General features: G+C 51.7%; 1 protein-coding gene across 6 annotated transcripts in view; it reads left to right on the top strand.

Moving 5' to 3' along the window:
* The window catches only part of ERICH1 (glutamate rich 1), a 63,813-nt gene extending 48,153 nt beyond the window's left edge, over positions 1-15,660 (top strand). For 2 of the 6 annotated variants that reach the window (XM_063709011.1, XM_055347998.2), the window contains 4 exons: positions 2,444-2,578; positions 5,692-6,450; positions 11,126-11,320; positions 15,186-15,660. In XM_063709011.1, coding sequence (XP_063565081.1) covers positions 2,444-2,578; positions 5,692-6,450; positions 11,126-11,320; positions 15,186-15,259 — 1,163 coding nt within the window. In that variant the 3' untranslated portion in view covers positions 15,260-15,660. Of the gene's footprint in view, positions 1-2,443; positions 2,579-5,691; positions 6,451-11,125; positions 11,321-15,185 lie in introns of those variants that run through there. The other 4 variants (XM_004046567.5, XM_063709012.1, XM_055347999.2 and 1 more) reach the window with 3 other exon arrangements.
* Positions 15,661-17,337: the final 1,677 nt, after the last annotated feature.

Below are 17,337 nucleotides of genomic sequence, written 5' to 3'. Positions count from 1 at the left end.
GTCAGACCACCGTGAGGAAGACTTCATTCAGGACATCACCCTAGGTGCAGGGACCACCCCAACGGGGTTTTACACGGGGGCAGAGAGACTGGGCTCAAGACCAAATACAACAAGGAAAAGTGGGAATCTGTAGCCAAGGGGCAGGGTGGGGGTGGATGGAAAACTTCTGAGAGGAGACATCAAAGGTGAGGGAGAGTCTGGCTAAACCAACCCACCAGGATTCTTAATGAAGGCAGACAGGGCGATCAGACATCACCGAGGGGTGGTGGGGTGAGGAGCCCAATCAGGTGTCAAGGGTGGGGTCCTTGCTAAAGTGACTTTGTTGCTGAGACTGGATTTTGCAGGGAAGCGCACAGGTGGGCCTCAGAGGAGGTTCCGGAGCCTGACGAAGGCTCAGCCGGGCAGTCTCTGCTGGCCATCTTTCCACCCAGATGTAAGTGCGGCTTCTGCTTAAGAGATGGTTTCTGGCTTGGCAGGAAACCTAACAGCACAGTGAAAACATCATTACAAAGAAACAGGTCTGTCTGAATGAACCGAAGCTCAACAATTGCAAAACGGATGGGTCCTGTGGCTTCTGGTGGCAAGACCTGCAGAGGCCCTCTGTCTACTTTAGGTGGAGGGCACTGCTTTGCAATCCTGCTTGCGTTTTCTTCCTCCAAGTTCTGATTACTCTTGCATTCTCTGTATGAGACTCCAATCCCCAAGGAAGCTTTTCTCCATCTCATATGTGAAAGTCATTCATAAACATCTTTTTTTCTCAGTTGCCAAATTATTGTGACCCCTGCTGGGTATGTCTCACCACAAATGCAGGCACGTGTTTTAAATAAGACAGAGTTAAAGGATGTTGTTTTTCTCATGCGCTAGATTGTAAGCTATTTTGTACAGTGCTCCATTGTCCGGAAGCGTCAGGAAATTTGAGATCTGGGATGGAGTAGCCACCATGACTCAGCCTCCTCAGGCTGGGCAGCGCTGCAGGGCTCTGGGCGTGGGGATTTGGGTGACCCTGGAGCTGCTGTCACACCCCCAGTTGACAGCAGGGGAAGTGGGGTGCAGAGGCCACAAGCTGGTGCGGCAGAGCCTGCCAAATGCATCCAGTCTGGCTCTCTGGGATACGGTGTTTTTTAGTGGCTTTGGGCAGCATCACTGATGTTCAAAGTGTGCAGTTCATGAGTCTGCGTGTAGCGTGACCCAGAGACCACTATCGCAGTTGAAATAATGAATGTGTCCGTCACCACCAGGTCTCCTTGTGCCCTGAGACTGCCCCTTCCTCCCCTCTGCCCTGTCCAGGAAGCCCCAGTGGATCTGCTCACAGACCCCAGGACTCACAGAAGTGGGGCCAGGTGGTGTGTGGAACTGGGGGAGCGGGGCGGTCTAGGCTCTCTCACACACTGTCAGGATGTTGCAGCTCATGATGTGTGTGTTGGTGGCACGTTCCTTTTTCTCCTGAGTGGTGACCACTGCATTTGTGACACACTTGCCTGTCGATGGGGTGGCAGCTGTGGATTCTCTTGGATTTTCTGTGTTTACAGGGGTGGCAGCTGTGGATTCTCTTGGACTTTCTGTGTTTTTGGGGGAGGGGTGGCAGCTGTGGATTCTCTTGGACTTTCCGTGTTTTTGGGGGAGGGGTGGCAGCCGTGGATTCTCTTGGACCTTCCGTGTTTTTAGGGGAGGGGTGGCAGCTATAGATTCTCTTGGACTTTCTGTGTTTATAGGGAAGGGGTGGCAGCTGTGGATTCTCTTGGACTTTCCGTGTTTTTGGGGGAGGGGTGGCAGCTGTGGATTCTCTTGGACTTTCTGTGTTTTCAGGGGAGGGGTGGCAGCCGTGGATTCTCTTGGACTTTCTGTGTTCATGGGGAGGGGTGGCAGCTGTGGATTCTCTTGGACTTTCTGTGTTTTCAGGGGAGGGGTGGCAGCTGTGGATTCTCTTGGACTTCCTGTGTTTACAGGGGAGGGGTGGCAGCTGTGGATTCTCTTGGACTTTCTGTGTTTTCAGGGGAGGGGTGGCAGCTGTGGATTCTCTTGGACTTTCTGTGTTCACGGGCAGGGGTGGCAGCTGTGGATTCTCTTGGACTTTCCGTGTTTTGGGGGGAGGGGTGGCAGCTGTGGATTCTCTTGGACTTTCTGTGTTCATGGGGAGGGGTGGCAGCTGTGGATTCTCTTGGACTTTCTGTGTTTTCAGGGGAGGGGTGGCAGCTGTGGATTCTCTTGGACTTTCTGTGTTTATAGGGGAGGGGTGGCAGCTGTGGATTCTCTTGGACTTTCTGTGTTTATAGGGGAGGGGTGGCAGCCGTGGATTCTCTTGGACTTTCTGTGTTTTCAGGGGAGGGGTGGCAGCTGTGGATTCTCTTGGACTTTCTGTGTTTTCAGGGGAGGGGTGGCAGCTGTGGATTCTCTTGCACCTTCTGTGTTCACAGGGGTGGCAGCTGTGTTTCTTCCTTTCCAGCTCTTGCACACGTTGTCTCCCTGGTGCCCTGCCTGGAGCCCCGGTGTGGAGGTGACCACAGTGATGTCACAGGACCTGTTGGAGAAAAGGTTTTCAGCATTTCAACATCACGTATGACCTTGGCTGTGGGTTCTTGTAGGTATCTTGTATCCGATTTAGATTTCTTCTTTTGAGGCAGTTTGATTCGAGATTTTATCATACACTTTACATGACCGGAATCTCGTGAATATCTTGCATGGAATATTTGTAGCAGCATCCACGGGAGAGATGGGCCCGTGGCCCTCCCTTCTTGCAATGCCCTTGTCAGGCGAGTGGAGACGCTGGGGCCCTCACAGAGCTGCAAGGGTTGGGAACTGTGAGGGGTGGGTGCTGTGATGGGTGGGAGCTGTGAGAGAGGGGAGCTGTGAGGTGTGGAGGCTGTGAGGGTGGGTGCTGTGAGGGGCCAGAGCTTTTGTGAGGGGTGGGAGCTGTGAGGGGTCACTTGCTGTGAGCAGTAGGAGCTGTGAGGGGTCGGAGCTGAAGCTGTGAGTTGGGAGCTGTGAGGGGTCGGAGCTGAAGCTGTGAGTTGGGAGCTGTGAGGGGTCACTGCTGAGGGGGACTGGAGCTGTGAGGGGTGGGAGCTGTGAGGAGTCGGAGCTGTGAGGGGTCTCTGCTGAGGGATGGGAGCTGTGAGGGGTCACTGCTCTAAGGGGTGGGAGCTGTGAGGGGTCTCTGCTGAGGGGTGGGAGCTGTGAGGGGTCACTGCTCTAAGGGGTGGGAGCTGTGAGGGGTCTCTGCTGAGGGATGGGAGCTGTGAGGGGTCACTGCTCTAAGGGGTGGGAGCTGTGAGGGGTCACTGCTCTAAGGGGTGGGAGCTGTGAGGGGTCTCTGCTGAGGGGTGGGAGCTGTGAGGGGTCACTGCTCTAAGGGGTGGGAGCTGTGAGGGGTCACTTGCTGTGAGCGGTAGGAGCTGTGAGGGATCAAAGCTGTGAGGGGTCGGAGCTGAAGCTGTGAGGGGCCAGAATCATAAGAGGCCAGAGCTGTGACGGACGTCAGAGCCATGAGGGCCCAGAGCCGTGAGGGACGTTGGAGTCGTCAGGGGTCATTATCTTTTCTGCTATCTGGAAACGGGTATGTAAGACATGTGTTGGCTTTTTCTTTTCTTTTGAGATGGAGTCTCGCTTTGTCACCCAGGCTGGAGTGCAGTGGTGCAGTCTCGGCTCACTGCAAGCTCCGCCTCCCGGGTTCAAGCGATTCTTCTGCCTCAGCCTCCCGAGTAGCTGGGACTACAGGCACCTGCCACCACACCCGGCTAATTTTTGTATTTTTAGTAGAGACTGGGTTTCACCATGTTAGCCAGGATGGTCTCGATCTCCTGACCTCCTGATCCGCCTGCCTCAGCCTCCCAAGACTTTTTCTTTAAATGTTTAGTGAAAGTCACAGGTGAACCTATCTAAGCCTGACGTTCTTTTGTGGGATTATTTTTAACTAGACTCATTTTTTAAGACAGATGCAGGAATATTGCGATTTTCTGTTCTTTGTGTGTCCATTGGCTAAATTGTACTTTTCTCAGGAATCTGTTTCTAACGGATTAACTGATTTGCATGTCGTTGTGTGCAGTATCCTTTCATTACCTTCTTAACACCAACAAGACTTATCGGCACTTCTGTGTTCCCGATGCTGGTTTTTCAAGCCTCCTCTCTTAAACTAGACTTGGAAATCAGAGAAACTGGGGGGAAAAAGCAGCCTATACTTAGACCACCCAAGGAGTAACTGCAGGGAGCATCCTGAGAAATGGATGTCCAGTCTCTTTTTTTTGATGTATATTAACTTTTCCTTTTCAAAAGTACACGCATACACATTTATGTGAAAAAATATGATAAACTTACCATTTTATGGCCTTTTTGCCTCCTTCACCTTCTTAAATTACTGTTTTATAGTCTTATAAAAATAGATCAATAGCGCAATCGATCTCAACAGGGCAACCGTTTGTTTGTCTTGTAGTCTTAGGAGGGGAAGCTGATCCCGGGGTACGACACTGGCGATGAGCGGCACTGACAGAGCTGGCAGAGAAGGACGTGCCAGGAGGAGCCTGGGGGGTGATGGGGGGGCGCCGCGCCTCTGTCCTCACCGAGGGGGCGCCGCGCCTCTGTCCTCACCGAGGGGACGCCGCGCCTCTGTCCTCACTGAGGTGTTGAGACTGCCATGGTTTATCCATGGTGCTTCCTGCCCACTCTCTCCCCAGCCGCCCGTTTCAAGCCATGCTGCCCCTCTCAGCCTGTGAGAATTGGCTGTGCTACCTCTTCTGTTCTGCAACACCACAGTGGTAGTTTGAAATCGGCCATGGGGGAAATATTTACACCAGGGAAATTAGCAGATGGGAGGACTCAGGACTTTTCAGAGAGCTGGTTGTTAGCCATTTACCAGCACACCACCAACCTATGCTATTTATAAACCACCTTCTGCCAACCTGGAGTCCAGCTTAGCTTCGTGTCAAAACGCAACCTGTTGCTGACTCAGATGGGCGAATCATCATTACTTATTTTTTATTCTCACACACAAGTAACTTTAGAAAGGACTAAATTGTAAAATAAATTTTAAAAAAAAACAAAAGAAATAAGGATTTCCCCCCCCATAGAGGGAAAGGCCCATAGAAATGAAATTTTACTATAAAAATGCAACAACTGGCCAGGCGCAATGGCTCATTCCTGAAATCCCAGCACTTTGGGAGCCCGAGGCAGGTGGATCACTTGAGACCAGGAGTTTGAGACAACCCTGGCCAACATGGCGAAACCCCGTCTCTACTGAAAATAAAAAAATTAGCTGGGCATGGTGGTGCTTGCCTGTACTCCCAGCTACTGGAGAGGCAGTGGTACCGGAATCACTTGAACCTGGGAGGCAGAGGTTGCAGTGAGCCGAGATTGTTCCACTGCACTCCAGCCTGTGCAGCAAAGTAAGACTATGTCTCAGGAAAAAAAAAAAAAACAACAACTTGTACATCCTTCAAAACACACCATATATTATGATTGTCGCATCTGTGAGTGTATATACATCTAAATGAGCCTTTTATGGGAAAAAAAAAGTAGGTTGCTATTTATATTATGTTAGTCCTAGGATCTTTGATGGTAAAGTTGAGAATCACCGAAGTAAATAGTGTAAACTCTTTTTCTACTAAAACTAGAAGATCCTGATGGAAAATTTATTTAGCCTAATATGTTTGTTATGGTTTCATTGTACTGAAAATTGTTATATTTGAATTTTTTTAACAGATCAGGATCCTCATGACCAGCCAAAGAGAAGAAGAATTAGGAAGCATAAATCAAAGAAAAAATTTAAAAATCTCAATAATGTTCTTACAGAACAAGCAGAATTAGAGAAACAGCAGAGTCTGTTACAGGAGAAATCTCAGCGACAGCATACAGATGGCACCACAATAAGCAAAAATAAAAAAAGGAAACTGAAAAAGAAACAGCAAATTAAAAGGAAGAAAGCAGCCGGCTTGGCAGCAAAGGCTGCTGGTGTCAGTTTCATGTACCAGCCCGAGGACAGCAGCAATGAAGGGGAAGGCATGGGAGAGGCTGGTGAGGAGGATGGTGTGGACGCCGGCGAGGAAGACCCGACACCGGCCGGGGAGGAAGACGTTAAAGACACCAGGGAGGAAGATGGTGCAGACACCAGCGAGGAAGACCTGACACGGGCTAGGGAGGAAGAGGGTGTGGATGCCAGTGAGGAAGATCCGACACCGGCCGGGGAGGAAGACGTTAAAGACGCCAGGGAGGAGGACGGTGTGGACACCAATGAGGAAGACCTGACACGGGCCGGGGAGGAAGACGTTAAAGACACCAGGGAGGAGGACGGTGTGGACGCCAGCGAGGAAGACCCAACATGGGCTGGGGAGGAAGAGGGTGCAGACTCCGGGGAGGAGGACGGTGCAGACGCCAGCGAGGAAGATGATACAATTACCAATGAAAAGGCAGACAGTATTCTAAATTTTTTGAAGTCAACACAGGAAATGTATTTTTATGACGGTATGTTTTTTACTGTTTTTCTCTTGCATAGTGACATCCACTTAAAAGTTTATTAAAAGAAACAAATATAATGCTTAAATGTTAAAACATACATTAAAATATTCAATGTAAAATAATTAGTTGTAAGGCAACTAATATAAGTAAAAAATATTCAATGTAAATAATTAGCTATAAGGCAAAGATCAGGGTATTTACGTGCTTTCCACCAATGATGTGGATGGGCAGGTGCCCCTGGCATATCCAGAGAAGCAGTGTGGTGGCCCTGGCCAGCTGTGCCAAGGAGAGGCTGGCCCCGTGTCCTCCATGCCTCTAAGGTCAGGTTTTGGAGTGTGTTGGCATCCAGGCTATTTTTCTAAACAAGAGATAAATCCAGATTGGAGGTTTTGATGAGCTGAGCTCACCTTCATAAGCAGACTGAGAGGTGAAGGAAACACAGCTTGCGCCTTTAGGACAGATTTCATTTTCTCTTCCACGTAGAACGGATGCACGATTTCTCAGCAAGCATTGTTGTGCAGTTGTTTGTACTGACATAAGGAAAATAAACATAGGTTTAATGTCGCAGATGGCACTTGCTTACATCTGCAGTACGCTTTGTTGACAGCTGACCTAGGGACACGTGGCTGCCCCAGAACAGAGATACTCACCGTGGGCTGGCTTCCTGGCTTTCTTCTCTTTAATTTTTTTTAATACTTTTTAATTTTTGTGGGTATAGGTGTCTTTTCAATGACGTTACCAGCAGGTTCAGGTTACTGTGGTGGGTTTAGCAGATCCAGATTTAAGCAAGGCATTTGATGGTGTTCTTATGAGCAAGATTGAGAAATATCAGCTATGTAATAATTTGGGAAGTAAGTAACTGATTTTAACAAAGATGCAGAAGTACCTTTTTTAATAGATTGATTTCAACACGAAGAGCACTCTAGCCTCTTCCTCTTTAGCGTGTTTCTCAGCGGATTGTATTAACAAATTGAAAACACATATCCAGATGGCACATCAGGAAGACATGGCTAAGACACTGCAAAGTAGACGTAGAATTCAGAAAGATCTCAGTAAACTTTCTATTCTGTGTGTGATCGAGCAGCTTGGGGCAGACCAACAGTCATGCCAGGAGTAACCAGAAAGCCAGGATGAGAAACACCTGTTGAAGGGATCAGGAAGCTATTCAGGAAAACAGCTCAGAGAAAGATGGAACTCCTGGAACCCTCATGGGGAGATTATCATGGAAACATCTGCAGCCACTTGTCTTCAGGAATCTGCAAGTCCTGAGTGTGGGCGTTGGGTGAGGGTCTGGGGAAAGGACCTGGTGGAGCCCAGAGAGGCAGAAAAACCAGCCTCACAGGTTGAGAAACCAAAAGCAGAGCCTGGAGCCCAGTGAGCACAGACATTAGAGCCGGGGCCGGCAGGTTCAGAGGTCGCAGCCTGGAGCCCAGTGAGCACAGACATTAGAGCCGGGGCCAGCAGGTTCAGAGGTCGGAGCCTGGAGCCCAGTGAGCACAGACATTAGAGCCGGGGCCGGCAGGTTCAGAGGTTGGAGCCTGGAGCCCAGTGAGCACAGACATTAGAGCCGGGGCCGGCAGGTTCAGAGGTCAGAGCCTGGGGACCAGTGCGCTCAGAGGTCGGAGCAGGGGCCAGCGGGTTCAGAGGTCAGAGCCTGGGGGACCGGTGGGCTCAGAGGTCGGAGCAGGGGCCGGCAGGTTCAGAGGTCAGAGCCTGGAGCCCAGTGAGCACAGACATTAGAGCCGGGGCCGGCAGGTTCAGAGGTCGGAGCCTGGAGCCCAGTGAGCACAGATATTAGAGCCGGGGCCGGCATGTTCAGAGGTCGGAGCCTGGTGACCAGTGGGCTCAGGTGTTGGAGCCGGGGCTGGCAGGTTCAGAGGTTGGAGCCTGGGGACCAGTGGGCTCAGAGGTCGGAGCAGGGGCCGGCGGGTTCAGAGGTCAGATCCTGGGGACCGGTGGGCTCAGAGATCGGAGCAGGGGCCAATGGGTTCAGAGGTCAGAGCCTGGGGACCAGTGAGCTCAGATGTTGGACCTGGGGCCAGGGGGTTCAGACGTTGGAGCTGGGGCCGGTGGACTCAGAGGTCAGAGAACAGAACTCAACACTGCATGGCTTCCCTTGGAGCCTTTGCCCAATTCTGAAGCTGTGGGTGGAAGATGAGAAGCCACACAGAGAGCCTCCAAATAACATAGGAGCCTCTTGGCCATCTTGAGGTGCCGATGACATGAGGATCGGCCTGACCCTCGAGCCCAGCAGAGCAGGGCAGCCCAGAGGCAGATGACCCTGTCCCAAATGTGTGGCCACCCTGGAGTCAGCTCAGTCCCTGCACGGTCTGGGGGATCCACCTCTACTCGGTCTGCCTGGCGGAGCAAAGGGTGAGCCCTCTAGAGGAAAATGTCGCCATCCTAGACCTCTGCAGTCTTTCCTATGCGTTCAGCAACAGTTTACTGGGCATGCCACGAGACAAGACCACAGCACTGAAAACCACAAGAAAAAAAGAGCAGTAGAGCCACAGTGGGAGAGGCTGATGTTATCAGATAAGGAGTCTAAAATAAGGGGGAAAAGGAAAAATTGGAGCATTTCGCCAGGTAATTTGAATCTACTAAAATAATCGAATGGAAATTTTAGGCCTGAGAAATATAGTAACTAAAATTCAGGCCTCAAAAGACAGGGAAACAGCAAATGAGAGTTGGTATAAAAGAGAATTAGTGACCGGGAAGACAGGTGAAAGAAAGTCCCCAGAATGCAGAGTGGAGAGAAAACGGGTGGAAAACACAAGAAAGAACCCGGCAGACATGGAGTGGGAAGTCGTGTCCCTGAAACAGGCCCAGGTGGAGAGGAGAGAGGACGGAGCGGGGGCAGGACGGAGATGTGACATTTGGGAGTTTTACACCATTGTTACAGGACACAGAGTCACAGGTTGAAGAAGTCCTGCCAAGTCCAAGCAGGGTTAACGCCGAAACCACCAGAGGCAAGTGAATTGCAGTCATACTGCTGAACAGCAGCCAGAGAAGCAAGACCAGCAGCCAGACCCAGGGGAAGTCGGGGGCTTGTTTTCAGTTCTCCTTGATTTCTTCTAAACAGCCACAGTCTGATTCTTTTTTTAAGCGATGTGATGTGGGCATAGAGAGCTTGCTTTCATTGTCTGGTTTAACCTGCTGCTGTTCGTAGCCCTGAGTTGTGTGTTGGACAGGGAAGGCATCTCACCAGACAGACGTGTAGACGGGCCAGGAGAGCATCTCACCAGACAGAGGTGTAGACGGGCCAGGGGAGGCGTCTCACCAGACAGAGGTGTAGACGGGCCAGGGGAGGCGTCTCACCAGACAGACGTGTAGACGGGCCAGGGGAGGCGTCTCACCAGACAGCGGTGTAGACGGGCCAGGGGAGGCGTCTCACCAGACAGAGGTGTAGACGGGCCAGGGGAGGCGTCTCACCAGACAGAGGTGTAGACGGGCCAGGTGAGGCGTCTCACCAGACAGACGTGTAGACGGGCCAGGGGAGGCGTCTCACCAGACAGACGTGTAGACGGGCCAGGGGAGGCGTCTCACCAGACAGACGTGTAGACGGGCCAGGGGAGGCGTCTCACCAGACAGACGTGTAGACGGGCCAGGGGAGGCGTCTCACCAGACAGACGTGTAGACGGGCCAGGGGAGGCGTCTCACCAGACAGCGGTGTAGACGGGCCAGGGGAGGCGTCTCACCAGACAGACGTGTAGACGGGCCAGGGGAGGCGTCTCACCAGACAGACGTGTAGACGGGCCAGGGGAGGCGTCTCACCAGACAGCGGTGTAGACGGGCCAGGGGAGGCGTCTCCCCAGACAGAGGTGTAGACGGGCCAGGGGAGGCGTCTCACCAGACAGAGGTGTAGACGGGCCAGGTGAGGCGTCTCACCAGACAGACGTGTAGACGGGCCAGGGGAGGCGTCTCACCAGACAGACGTGTAGACGGGCCAGGGGAGGCGTCTCACCAGACAGACGTGTAGACGGGCCAGGGGAGGCGTCTCACCAGACAGACGTGTAGACGGGCCAGGGGAGGCGTCTCGCCAGACAGACGTGTAGACGGGCCAGGGGAGGCGTCTCGCCAGACAGAGGTGTAGACGGGCCAGGGGAGGCGTCTCGCCAGACAGACGTGTAGACGGGCCAGGGGAGGCGTCTCGCCAGACAGAGGTGTAGACGGGCCAGGGGAGGCGTCTCGCCAGACAGACGTGTAGACGGGCCAGGAGAGGCGTCTCGCCAGACAGAGGTGTAGACGGGCCAGGGGAGGCGTCTCGCCAGACAGACGTGTAGACGGGCCAGGGGAGGCGTCTCGCCAGACAGTCGTGTAGACGGGCCAGGGGAGGCGTCTCGCCAGACAGAGGTGTAGACGGGCCAGGGGAGGCGTCTCGCCAGACAGACGTGTAGACGGGCCAGGGGAGGCGTCTCGCCAGACAGACGTGTAGACGGGCCAGGGGAGGCGTCTCGCCAGACAGGCATCTAGACGGGCCAGGTTTCCACAGTCGTTCATGCAGTGGTATTTTGTACTGAGCTCTGTTCTGATTCTCTCTTCTGGTAGCTTCTCATCTCCCAGACATGTCATTCTGTGTGGAAGCGTAGGTTTGAGACCTTCCTTAAGAGAGGAAAGCTTATCTTTAGTTTATAGAAATAAAAACAAAACTGTATTTCCAAGCAAAACTGACTTTATGTAGGTGTCTCCAGAGATGCAGCTTCAGCCGCCCTCGCAGATGCCGCTGAGGAGCTGCTGGACCGTCTTGCGTCACACAGCATGCCGCCCTCAGATGTGTCCATCCTGTACCACATGAAAACGCTGCTGCTCCTGCAAGATACTGAGAGATTGAAGCATGCTCTGGAAATGTTCCCAGAACATTGCACGATGCCTCCTGGTAAGTACCACACGATTTATTCAAGGTCGTGCTTAAGATACTCTCATCGAGATTTGCCTCTAAAAGACTTACACGCCACCAAAACAGCAATGAGTTGGAAAATATGACACTGCACATATGGCATGGGAGAATAGAGTCCCAGAGAGAAACAGGCTTCCTGCATCTCTGCTTGATATAAAAATATTTCACATAATATATGCAGAAATGCATGTGCAGTCTAAGTTTCCAGACTTGGGAGCTGTCAACTCTTGGAGCCAAATTTTCCTAAGTTTAAATAGAAGTGAATTCATTTCTTCCTCTTTTCCTTCTCCTCTACTGCTGTGGTAGGTGGTAAATTTTTGCTGACCTCCACCTCTCTGGTACCTTATTGAACCCCTGACGTGGTGATGACGACTTTTATTTTCTGCCATCTTCACCGTGCGTCCTTTTCATGCAAACTGTTGTGTGCTGGAGCAGCTGTGCTCATGTCTTCCCAATGCCGTGTGCGGTGACACAAGCTGTGGTGAGGCTATTCAGGCCACAGAAACCTGCAAATGCTGAAAATCAGAAATTCAGGCTGTTGAGCCATTCACCTGCACACCACTGAGTGCAGAGCAGCGCATCTGGCCCAGGGCTGGCATGTGGCACCCATCCATGGCACCCATCCCAGAGGAGGAGTGGAGGAGGGTCCGTGGCACCCGTCAGTGGCACCTATCCCAGAGGAGGAGTGAAGGTGGGTCCGTGGCACCCATCCCAGAGAAGGAGTGAAGGAGGCTCTGCAGATTTTGTGGAGGGAGTTTCAGAGTAAGTGTCGGGAGTGGTTTCTGTCCGTAGAAACCCACATTGCTGAGGGGTCAAGACCAGCATGTTAGAGAAGCCAGGTAGCAAACAGTTACATAACCGTGGTATGATGATGCCGTGGCACCGGCGCAGGGAGCCGGGGGCTGCAGGGACCACGAGGCTGGAGTCACAGCGTGCAGAGCATATGGGTGCTGGAGGAGCTGCCTTCATGCAGAACGCCCTCATCCGTTGAGGAGGTGTTGGCTTTGTGTTGCCCTGCATGGTGCTGTGGGCTGTGGAGCCTACCACTGGGGAAGGCTGGTAGGGACCCCACCCTGGGGCGCTTGCTCCCTAGCTGAGGAGCTGGAAAAGAAGCCAGATAGTCGGTGAGATGCGTCATAGAGCTGCAGATAGATCCTGGAGATGAGGCTGTGGAGGAGCGGGAAGAGGAGGGTGTTGTTGCAGCCAAGTGCACATGCGCTGAGATGGGTGAACCCATGTGTTTGGAAGCTGCGAGGAGCCCGGTGGCTGGACCAGGGGATGGATGTGACAGGGCGAGGTGCATTGAGTGAGTCTCAGAAGGGGGAGAGCTGACAGGACCAGGCACATGGGACCCCGGGCATGTGAGCCTTCTGGGCTTCTGCGCAGACAGAGACAGGAGGTTCCTGGAAGCTATGAGGCTTCTGGGCTGTTATCTTGAGGCTGGATGGAGGAGATAGAGAATGGAGACCAGGTGGGGGCTGCTGAGGACCTGCTGAGAGGTACCTGCAGCGTGGACCAGGTGGGGGCGGCTGAGGATTTGCCAAGAGGTACTTGCAGCATGGACCAGGTTGGGGTTGCTGAGGACCTGCTGAGAGGGGCCTGCAGCGTGGACCAAGGTGCAGCCACAGGTTAGGCAGCTGTAGCCAACGTCCAGGTGGACCATGGAGGTAGAACCAGTGGGAGCTGCCGAGTGGCCGGTGAGGCACTGGGAGGACCAGGTCACCGCGAGGAGGAGGAGGGGCTCCCAGAAAGATAGGGTTTGAGGTGAGAGGCCCTGCCCAGAGCTCAGTGCTCGGCAGCTATGCAGGTGCCAGTCAGACCTCAGGTTCCAGCTGAGGCTCAAGAGGGCCGTGAGGCCCGGAGTGCAGGGAGGAGAGAAATCAGGGACAGTGAGTACAGATGCCCACCAGGAGCGTGGCCAGGGGCCGTGAGAAACGACCCTGGAGGAGGAAGCGGGGCCCACGGGCGACAGTGGAGGAGAGAGGAGGGGCCCCAGCAGGAAGGTGGCAGTGCTCCTGAGAAGGTATCTGTGTGTGCAGAGGGCGGCGTTGGCCCCAGGCCGGCATCTCTTTGTTTCTGGTGGGTTGTCAGGCCTCTTACAGCAAGTAGTTAACAAACTTAGATTTCCATAATCAGATTTATCTCAAACCGCAAAAAAAAGCTGATTTTATTATGTTAAACTGATAGGAGTTTTTTATGAGAGATGAAAGTAAGCGATTTTAACTTTTTAATTTTTTAAATTTTTGCTCTGTTTCTCACACTTGAGGCTTTTCTGAAATTCACCAAAAGAGTTTTGGCAGTTGTGGGGAATTTACCAGAACCCCCATTATTAAAACGATTGGTTTCTTATATTAAAATCATCGGACAGGTTTTGTGTACACAGACATTTATGTTAAGCCACTGATAGAACTAAACTGTGTGTAGGAACCTGTTTTCTCTAAGAGAGGACTCCTTTGAGTTCTGTAGGATATGTGCTTAAAGGTTTTCTATGTCAAGCTATTTTATGAAATAAAATTTTACAAACAATGAAGCTTCATTTTCACACGTTGTATTTGTTTAATGCAGACTTGGCCTATACGAGTTTTTGAAATTAAGGGTTTTTACAGTAAAACTAGCTTAGGAGTTTAATTAGTCACTGTGTCTCTCACCTCTGTAGGATGAGCACAGAGATCACATTTGAAAAGCAGGTGTGGGTGTTTTCTGCCGATCATGTCTCCTCTGCCTCTTCTCTGGCTCAGCAGTTACTTTTCCTGTCATGGGGGCTGCATTCAACTGCGATGCCAGCATTAGGGCCAAGCTCTCCCGCTTCTGTGACGTTTTATTACACGTTCTCCTTATCAGTAGTAGCTGCCGTTCCCTGAGTGTTCCTCCCACTGTGCGCTGAGAAGGGCTGAGGATTTCCGAACATCACCCTCCTCTAACCCTCTGTATGGGAATTAGATTTTTATCATCCTGACTGTTGGGGCTTTCTAGAGCTCAGGCAACTTGCCCCTGGGTGGGATGGAGCCTGCCTGCGGGGAGTGTGAATGAGGCTTCTGTTGTCTGGGGCTTGGCTCTCTGTGGTTGGAAACTTCAGAAGCAGTAGATTCCAGGTGCAGCATTTGGTGCCCGGACAAGTTGTAAAACCTGACCTTGGGGAGAGCCTTCACTGGCAGCCGGTGTCCACCCGTGAGCCCGGTGAGCACAGACGTTAGAGCCTGGGCCGGCGGGCTCAGAGGTCGGAGCCGGGGACCAGTGGGCTCAGAGGTCGGAGCCAGGGACCAGTGGGCTCAGAGGTCGGAGCCATGTCCCTGCCGTGAAGCTCTGAGGGTTGGTGGTGACATCAGGGGCGACTGTGGCATCGCGATTGTGGTGTCTTGGCTGCCTTTGGCCGGCGCTGCCACAGCCCTGGTTTCATGACCATGGGCGCCACGTGGTCCTGTGTTGTCTCACTTACGGCTCCACTTCCGGCTTTTTTCTACTTGTTCACCCTTGACATAAACTTCTATTTCATTTTCATTTCGGTTTATATGTGGGTTTTCTTCCAGGTCTGATGTTAAGCCTATAATATTGCAATGTGATGTTTTGAAGTTAAGGTGTAATAGAGCCAGTGAACCAAGGGTTCATACCCCAGTGAAATACAAATATTCAGAATTGAGGCATTGTGTTGCCATACTGATTATGTAATGTGTGATTAACAAGTGTAATGTGTCACTTTCAACATCAGTTTTATGCCAAAGTTGCATTTTATTAGATTATTTGGGAGTTCACTTTGGGCCCAAAGGCTCGTGTCTACATAATAATAACTTATGATTTTTCTTTTTGTCTTTGTTTTATTTTTTGTTTTGTGTTTTTTGCTTTCTAGACCATGCCAGAGTAATCTCAGCTTTCTTTAGTTACTGGATCACACATATCCTTCCTGAGAAGAGCAGTGACTAAAATGGAATATCTCTTTAAGAACAGCTCCTCTTTAACAAAAAAACTTAAAAGACAAATGTGAGATGGGCTTAGAGTTAGTTCTCTGGGAACTTGAAAGACATTTCTGCCATATTATTTATTCACGTGTTTATTCCTGGTGGGCAAGATGCCATCTGAGGCTTCAGATGAGAAATTGGGGTAAAATGGAAATTTTTCACTTATTTGCAATTATATATGTCTTGAATTACTACATAAAACTTGATTCTGTTTTTCTACTTATTGTAAAAATTGAAAATGGACATTCTGTTAAGTTAAACTGTATAGTTTGAAGCTCATATATTTTTATGAAGTTTTGAATCACCTTGCATCTGAAAGTCTGTGTTTTAAGAATGCTTTCTGGGTATTAAAATGTTCTAGTTTAAGTAGTTTGAATATAGTTGAGTTTTTTTTCTCTTCTCTACTTTGTGAATCATATCAGGTACCTGTTTTTCCTGTTTCGATTTTCTTTTCTGTCATAGAAGCAGTCGTCAGTTCTTGGTATTACTAAGCGTTAAAAGCATCAGTCAGGCCGGGTGTGGTGGCTCACGCCTGTAATCCTGGCACTTTGGGAGACCGAGGCGGGCGGATCACAACGTCAGGAGATCGAGACCATCCTGGCTAACACAGTGAAACCCCATCTCTATTAAAAATACAAAAAATTAGCCGGGCGTGGTGGCGGGTGCCTGTAGTCCCAGCTACTCTCGAGGCTGAGGCAAGAGAATGGCATGAACCCGGGAGGCGGAGCTTGCAGTGAGCCGAGATGGCACCACTGCACTGCAGCCTGGGCAACAGAGCGAGACTCCAGCTCAAAAAAAAAAAAAAGCATCAGTCAATGGATACAGCATTTTGTGAGGGCAGGTGCCTCTATCTATGAAAGGGTTTTATTGTGGTAAAACATACATACAGCTCATTTTAGTCATTTTAGGTGCATGATTCAAGGTACCACATGCATTTGCCGGGACCACCACACTGGTCCTGTTTGTGGTGAGAGCATCCCTCTGTGTCTTCCAGGACCCACGTGTGCCCTGTCCCGCCTGTCCTGCCTGTCCCACCTGTTCTGCCTGTCCCACCTGTCCCGCCTGTGAGCATCCGTGTCCCAGACACTGTGTGGGTGCCCATCTCCCTTCCTCTAGGGAGTGGAACTGCAGGGTCGCCTGGTGATGGTGACGTTCTGAGGGGGTGTCAGGCGGGCTGCTGGGCTCCCCATGCCCCCAGTGCTGATCAGGGCCATTCTGACGGGTGGAGGTGGCTGCTCAAGTGTTGCTGTCCGCTTCTGTCTGTCTTTGGAGAACATCAGCCCAGACCACCCCTGCCCAGAGCTGATGCTCAGATGGGCAGCGTGGAGGGAGGGGAAGGAAGCCTTGGCGTCCCCGCCGGCCCCCGTCCTGCCACTTCCCTCCAGGTCCCTAAGAGACGTCTCTTCCACATGTTGGAACCTTCTGGAAGCAGGTGAAACAGGGATGTTTCTGGCTCTGGAAATAGTCCCCTTGGATCTGGTGGCCTTGCAGTGTCCCTGTCTTGATGCAGGTTGCAGGCCCTGGAGCACAGGCATGTGGCAGCGGACGCCACTCTTCCCAGCGTCACCCGAGCACAGGACGCAGGCTGCTCCAGACAGAGAGTTCCCAGGAGGCCACACGTGAGGCAGGAGCTGCAGGCGCCGCTGCTCCACCGTCTTTTGGCATCAGGGGAGCTGTGGTTGTCTGCAGGGCGCCCTGCCTGCCCCTGCCCTCCCTTCTCTTCCCCTAACTCCGAAGTCATTGTGAGGCGTGGGAGTGGCGAGGAGCTGCTCATCCCACAGTAAGAACCTGTGCTGCAGTGGTGTCCAAGCCGGACTCCTGCCTCCACCGAGAACCTCCATGGCCTTGTGGAACCTGGGCTGTCAGAGGCACCAGCCTGCAAACCTCCCGTTTAAATGCTTCTTTTTTTACTTTTTATTTTGATTTTCGTTTTGAGATGGAGTCTCGCTTTTGTTGCCCAGGCTGGAGTGCAATAGTGCGATCTCGGCTCACCACAACCTCCACCTCCCAAGTTCAAGTGATTCTCCAGCCTCAGCCTCCCAA

This window comes from Gorilla gorilla, chromosome 7, assembly GCF_029281585.2.
Source record: "Gorilla gorilla gorilla isolate KB3781 chromosome 7, NHGRI_mGorGor1-v2.1_pri, whole genome shotgun sequence".
Taxonomy (NCBI): Eukaryota; Metazoa; Chordata; class Mammalia; order Primates; family Hominidae; genus Gorilla; species Gorilla gorilla.
This window is presented reverse-complemented; position numbering and strand designations above follow the sequence as displayed.